Source organism: Saccoglossus kowalevskii, chromosome 18, assembly GCF_978046115.1.
Source record: "Saccoglossus kowalevskii chromosome 18, keSacKowa6.1, whole genome shotgun sequence".
Classification (NCBI taxonomy): Eukaryota; Metazoa; Hemichordata; class Enteropneusta; family Harrimaniidae; genus Saccoglossus; species Saccoglossus kowalevskii.
In genome coordinates, this window is record NC_140658.1 from 20,264,697 (window position 1) to 20,272,597 (window position 7,901).

General features: G+C 35.0%; 1 protein-coding gene across 1 annotated transcript; it reads left to right on the forward strand.

Annotated features, from left to right (window-relative positions):
* Positions 1 to 1,943: 1,943 nt before the first annotated feature.
* On the forward strand, positions 1,944 to 6,901 carry LOC100366648 (uncharacterized). The gene is made up of 7 exons (XM_002732289.3): positions 1,944 to 1,961; positions 3,665 to 3,791; positions 3,925 to 4,143; positions 4,926 to 5,138; positions 5,669 to 5,899; positions 6,177 to 6,389; positions 6,780 to 6,901. The coding sequence occupies exons 1-7, from the start codon at positions 1,944 to 1,946 to the stop codon at positions 6,782 to 6,784; spliced, it is 1,026 nt and encodes a 341-aa protein (XP_002732335.2). The 3' UTR covers positions 6,785 to 6,901.
* Positions 6,902 to 7,901: the final 1,000 nt, after the last annotated feature.

A 7,901-nucleotide genomic window follows, 5' to 3' on the forward strand; every position in this document is an offset into this window, starting at 1 on the left:
TATACAAATCAGAGACATGATATTAAATGTAAAGTAATATATATTAACTTTATTCTTGGAGTAGTAGTGGTTAGACGTTGAATATGGTAATTGTAGTTAAATCATTGATTTTTTAAAATGATTATTGGATGACACGCATGAAATTTATATCGTATTAACTAAAATATAGATAAAGTGCCACAAATACGAAATCGTGGTCTTCTAGGTGGCAATAACTAATGTATAACTTTTATAAAAATGTTTTCTGTTCAACTCGCAGAAATGAAATCGGTAACTACTGTGCGGGCATTCGCATTATTGGTTCTTGTGCATTGGCCTCACACGGTGAGTATTTTTACCACAGTGTAAGTTATCACATTCTTCATTTATTATTATTATTATTATAATTAATGTGACAGCTCATATTTTTTTTTCTCACAGGGTGGTGTGAATGTTGAACCACCTGAAGAAATTCAGAGTCCTGGTGCCTTTGAATCTGATATGATGTTAGATCCTGTACAGATTGCTGCGATCACTGAAAGCAGTGACGCTATTAATAATGGAGTGGATGCACGTAAAGCACTTACTGCTTTGGCAAGTCGTTGGCCAAATGCTATTGTACCATATGTGATATCTGCTGACAGTAAGTATTGTTTCCAAACCTGTATCCCAGAAGGGCTTGAACCGACCACGGGAACGCACGTCGTTAATACACTACTCGTGCACTTCGTTAAAATTATTTCAACATAGGAGAACTCAATCTCGGGCGTGATATCATCTTGGGAGTTTGATATACGTCATCTATTTTATTAATGAGTCAACTTTATGATAGCAGATGATCAATCGATACTTGTTTTAGACTCAGAGCACATATCACCTGCTTCTTCAAGTAGTTTTATTACATCCTTGTAACAAAAAAATACTATATACAATATACTAAAAAATACTATAATAATGTATTTGCAAGTTGATGAATACTAGGATGTAGTCATAGTTTACTGCATTTTTTTTGATGCAAAAGAACCGGGTGATGATACATATATAGCCATCTGATCTCTGACATATTGCTCATCCGCACTCAATGAGTTAGATGCAAAGCAATCACGATTGTCTGTGTAAAACACATTGTGGTAGAATACTTTTAAGCAATGTGCATTTGGATGTTTATGAACTTAATTCATGCATGTTGTGGACAACGTTAACTCGTGTGTTAATTGTGTCTTGCTCAACCAGATGTTCTACTTGTTTCTAGATTGAGACTTGATTGCATTTTGTCAACTTTTGTGGATGTTTGATACATTTCGTTTTATCAATTTTCAGGTCAAGGTGACAGTGCTGTTATAAGAGAAGCACTCAAATACTGGGAAGACCGAACCTGTCTTACATTCCCACCCTATGACTCAACTAAAGGACACACAAGTAGGATTAGGTTCATGAAAGATGAAACATAGTATGTTTTTAAATATATATATATTTGTATTCATTTTTTAAATATATATATATATTTGTATTCATTTTTTGAAATTATCTAATCCAGCGAATGCCCGCAAGTGCCCGTGTTCATAACCATTATAATCGACGTTATTGTTGTTTTATTAGTTGCTGGTCATGGGTAGGAGTCCATAATCCCGGTGGGTCGCAAGATATTTCAATTGGACAAGGTTGTGCTCAGGTATGACTATTTAATATTACAGGAAATGTTATGCTTCGAAATCGTAATTCTAAATGTGTCTTATATTCATCATTTGTCTGTCTGTACTATACTATTTCTCAAATAGAGAGGAACAATCGTACACGAGATCGGCCATGCAATTGGTTTTTGGCATGAACAAAGCCGTCCAGACAGAGACACTTATGTACAGATACATTTCGACCGCATTATACCTGGAAAAGAGAGCAATTTCCTAAGATACGCAGCTGACACTGCAAATACGTACAACATACCCTATGACGTCAGTTCCTTGATGCACTATGGTCCAACGGTAAGTGGATTTTTTGCATTCGGATTTATGGGGGAACCAGAATTGAAATTGTATATTACAGCATATGACATGACATGTTTTAAGTTTGTTTGTTTGTTAGTCGTTATCAATTTCTAAGAGATTGATTTTCTTGTTTTGAATGATTTTAAATAGGTTTGTATCAAATAGTCGAAAGTGAATGGAATTAGTAGAATTGGCTATATTATTGATATAGATTAAAAATAAAATTGGAACCTACAGTCATTCCTTAGGAAACCCCGCAGATTATAGAAATGATGAAATGTTACAAATTGTTGACGATTACAATTACAAGGTAGTTTTTTAAACCAAAGTAGAGGAAGACCTCTACTACTATAGTGTTCTAGTTTACAACACAGAATTTCATGATTAATAGTGTCGTAGGGTTTTTTGAGAATGAATATTTGACGGTAGTAGTTGACATCATTAGTAGAAACTTTTTTTTACAAATGATCTTCGCTATTTTATGATCATGTGAAATATACTTTGGCGGAGATAACAGTTGATGTGGACAAGGGTGTGAGAGATTATATGGCATGCATGCTTGATAATTTTAGGGGGAGGCCACCATGTCCCACTGATTTCCCAGGATCAAGGGCACTGATTTCATTGATTATATCCCTGTCATTCACAAGTCGAAAAGAAAAAATAGTCACAATAATAGTTAACAATTGAGTAAAATCGCCCAGGTAGTAATGTTATACGCGAGTTTTGATCCAATATTGGTAAAAAAGTGGTTAAACTCTTCAACAATATATGTTGTTTCTGTCAAGATTATTTCGCAGGGCAACTGATTAATAGAATTCAATGTACGTGGTGATGGTTTAGTTGATTTAATTAAAATATTATTGATCACGTTTTGTTAGTATTGCCATTCGTGGACTTGAGAATTTATTTTAATTGCTGACTTGAGTTTAGTCAAAATGTTTCTTTATGTTTTATATTTGGTTTGTTTTTCATTTGGCAAATTTGTATTTGGTTTGGACTGATTTAATTACATATAGCATCGGCTTCGTCACATTGTAGTACATAAAGCTTACTGGTGACTGTCCATACAAATTTCCATTTGCACCGTTTTCAGGCCACGTTTGCGTTGTGAAAGAGATGTTTGTTGCCAGCTGTTCGGTTTTCGTTAATATAAACGGTATTTGTTGTATTCCGATCTATATTCATTCCGTTTCCTGATTTTCTTGCGCTATATAGATTTTTGCGGACAGATCCTTAAATAGATCGCATGATAATAGGATGCGGGTTTGGATAGTAAGCAAAGACTCACGTCAATGTCGTAAGGTGTAATATTGATTCCGGCGGAGAGCGTGACCTGCAAAACCAACGTATCTGTATCTCCATTTGGTTGTTGTGGAATGTCATGTATTTCCAGATTTTTGCGCCTTGTTGTTGTATATTGTTTCGGGTCTTGTAGTTCAGTGGTGGATGAACTTACGTTGGTTTGTATTATCTCCAGTTTGATTTTTAACTCGAGATTTTCCTTAACAATGCACGCATATCTCTCTATTTCTCCAATCTTCTATTCCAATGATGGTATATAGTCGATTGTATGACCTCTAGAGCCCCCAGAGTGGACATAACATCCTTTTAGTAGTTAGTTACATACACCCCGGTTTTAATCATTACTAGTTTTGTGGCGCGATACCAGCATAACATATTGGTTTGCATTGTTACAGTATTTTTCTTGGAATGGGCTAAATACAATTGATGCAGTTGATCCAGACGATCAGGCATTATTGGGTCAAAGGAACCACCTTAGCGCCAACGACGTTCTTTTAGCTAATATAATGTACGACTGCAGGAGTAAGTACTATAGAGTAGTTGCTAAAATTGTATAAGACGTCAATCCATCATAACGAAAGTTATCAAAAATCTTCCGTTTTATAAAACGACCATTAAAATAGTACTTACTGTCGACAAACACTTATATCTGTAGGGTTAGCAAATGTGGCGTTGGGTAAGCCAACATCAGTCAGTTTCTTGCGGTATCCTGAATATCCTTCGTCAAATGCTGTGGATGGCAACACAGATTCTTCTTGGTATGGAAATAGTTGCACTCACACTTATAAACAGTTCCAACCCTGGTTCCGAGTTGACCTTGGAAGTAGTAAAGTGGTTCATGAAGTGATTGTTACCAACCGAAAGGACTGCTGTGGTAGGTGATATACTATTCTTGTTAATTATAGATATTTAACTCAAAATAGTGCAAATATTTAACTACATTTAAGGCAGAACTTCAAAAAAAAGTATTTTCATTTTAACTGTGGAAACACCATATATGACATGAAATTACATTGCGTGGAAGAACATTTTGGGAGACTTAGAAATCGCACACCATGTGTGTGTGTGTGGCTTTAAATTTATATTTAAACATATATTTATATATAAAATTCCTGACATTTCCTAAAATAATATAATATTATATAGTATGAGATATATGTCAAGACTAGTCAGAATGATGTCAACATTGATGGTTACCTGCATTAATATTTATTATGTAGTATTTTGTATTACATTCAGTATTTAAGGAACAATCGTAAAGGTGGATCAAATATTAGTAGTTAAGTCGAAAATATTGTAATTACATTCTGAATATCTAATGATTATTATAGGTGTCTGACTGGGGGAAAGGGTTGTAATGTTGTACTACCATATTCTAGTGGAAGAGTAAATCCAAATACTATTACATGAAATGCAATACGATAATACAAACCAGAAAGCGATTTTAAATGTTTAATGTTATTTAGAAATGAAGTGGAAAAGATATTTTTAATTTAGCACAATGTGATATTATTCTTAGCGACTGTAATGTATTGAAATATAGTATTATTTATGGAGATAATCATGTTACTATATACTGTATAATATAACTGTAAAAACAACTGTCACATTAATTAAAGATAGTGTTTAATTCAACCAATCGTTATTTTGTTACAGCTGAAAGAATTACAGGTGCCGAGGTTCGTGTAGGACAAAACCACCCAGATTTTGAACTAAACACTAAATGCGGAGACAAGGTGACCGCCGCTGAATCATCCCAAACTACTTTGGTGTTCGAATGCTCCCCTGCTATAACTGGTCGCTACGTAAGTTTGCAGCTGATTGGAGTGACAGAAGTCTTAAACTTTTGTGAAATAGAAGTCATGGCAGGTATGTAAAACGTGGCGTTATCAGAATAGACAGTTCCCCGTTAACTGTAATATTTTGCCGAATACGTAAGAGACACGGACGAAAATTCTGCCATAAAATACCCTGTAAATTGAAATTCTTCAAATGTGCACATTTGGCTTGAAGGAGAAATCAGTTTAATTTTGGTCTCAATCAAAGATTGAATGATCGGAATCCAGCAAATTGTTCATATGATTTACATGTATCTACATCAGCCTCTCCCAAACTATGTGAGTGATGATGACTTAAAAACGCGGGGGGGGGGGGTCGTCATCTGCGCACGCGCTGGAATTGAGTCCCAAGCGATGCTAAGAACGCAAAGGCCAATTGCTAGACGCTTGTTTGTAGAGAATGACACGCTATGGCCACCTGACACATGCGTAGATGACGACTCCCCCGCTTTAATTGCAGTTGAATTGAATAGTAAAACATTATTCCCGTATTTTAATATGTGTCCTATTTCACTGCCAGATCTTACTGACAACTAATATGATATTTATTTATTGTTTCAGAATCATCTCCAAGGTTAGTTAATGTGGCTGTTGGTCATACAGCCTCCATAAGCGGACTGCAATATGCCAACTACCCGGCTTCATTGGCAGTGAACGGAAACACTAATTCTAATTTTTTTGAAGGCAGTTGTACCCACTCTACTGACTCATATGAACCATGGTTTAAAGTAGACCTTGATGGAACCTATAAAATTCATGAAGTGGTTATCACTAATCGCAAGGACTGCTGTGGTGAGTGAAATACTTCATATGCGGAACACACAGAATATAACAGTACATTTTTCAAACAGTTGTATTAAAATATGTAACACAAGGATTTAAGTTGAAGGCGACAACTAGGGACTCGAGATCATTATATAATGTTCTATACCTAATTTTTGGTAGCAAATCTCACAATATGAATAATTGATATCACATTATAGAGTGTTGCATTGAAATATAAGCAATATGTAATCTGTATAGATATACTCACATAGCTAAGATACCATACCCATCAATCTTCAAATAGATTTTCGCATAGCGGACGGGGAAGTTCGTGCTGGACTTAGTACAGTCATTTCGGAAAATACTCGCTGTGGTACCCGTGTCACTCAAGCCGAAAGCACTCAGACCACTTTGACCTTTGTATGCGACCCTCCTGTAAATGGCCGCTATGTAAGCCTGCAGTTGATGGGGAGATCTGGAGTAATGAATTTCTGCGAGATGGAAGTCATGGCTGGAGGTATGTATATTTATTTTAATTCCATTTTTGATATAGCCATCAATAACAAGTAAATGAATGGATGGATTGACAGCAATGAGTCGAGACTCACATAATGCATTATGATTCTTACCTGCAAACAGTGATACACTGCATATTTAATGTTTTGTATTTGTTCAGCTGATGTCATAATAATTGTCATAAGCCTTTTTGGCGACACATTTTTTTCTATGATGTTAATGGTTACCCGCGTGTTTTCGTTTTGTTCCATAGTCGCCTATCAAGTACAATTGTCTTTGAAAGATTTTACTTTATTTGAGATAGCGACATGACAAACACTGTTTGAATGACAATGCATTCTCCAATTACGCCATGTTGTCTAATACTTAATTAATTTTTTTTATATTGCAGCTTGATGATTTTCCCTGAACAAATGAACTATGGACCGACTAGTACAGATATGTAGATGACATCTTGGTTCTTATGTAATGTTTGTAGTCATTAAGGTAGTACAATAAAATATGTAGACATAAGCCTAGTATTGATTTTTCAATTTATTTACTGCTTTGAATTTCTGTAGTGCAACATAAAACTACAGAGAATAAAACTACATGGTTAGTTCTAGTTCAATATGAACCTGGCAGTGACATATTTTGTATATCGGTAGCCACCACTATATATGACTTAAAGAAGTGTGTGAAGTCATGTTGGGTTGTCATAAAGGCTGTCTAATGATAACACCACACAGAACTAACTTAGTCATTTCATGGACACTGTAAAACAGATATTATTAACCATCGTGCACAGGATATGGCTTCTCATATTGATGGATCGTTTTTTTATGTCAAACATTGCTATGAGATACACAAATCGGTGCTCACTTCACTGTACAGGATGAATATTAGAAACACGTTCTATACACTTTTAACTGGTACACACACGTCATCATACAAACATTGGTGTAATTCTGAAAGCTAATGATGTCAACACTGCTCGAATAAAATCACAGTATGCTCTCACAATATTTGCCACAATGGTAAAGATATTGGATATGAATAACATTAGTTACCCTTTACACTTAATATGAATACATTCTATCGATGTGTACTAAGTTGAAAGCTGACAATGGATTGTATAAGGGAAACAATTAATTCTGGGCCCAGAGTTCAAAATGTCATCATACCGATGATGTCAATGTTGTCACATGATAATGTAATCAACAATGAACAATAAACCACCATATTGCACAAACTAGTCACGCTCTACAACAACAGGAAAATCACTGCTAAATTAAACATAACATACCCGAAAATATTCAACCTCACAGTCAGTTATCAAATTTATAAGTCCATATACACTAGCTGAATGTTAAACACAATAGAGTTCACAGAGAAATAAAAAGATGATAAATTTATATTATGCTATACACAATGTGATTACAGATATTTCCAAAAACGTGAGCACATATTGTTTTCGCATATTGCACCCACCATACATCTGTCTGAGTTGTAATCAAAACAATGTTTTCGAAAA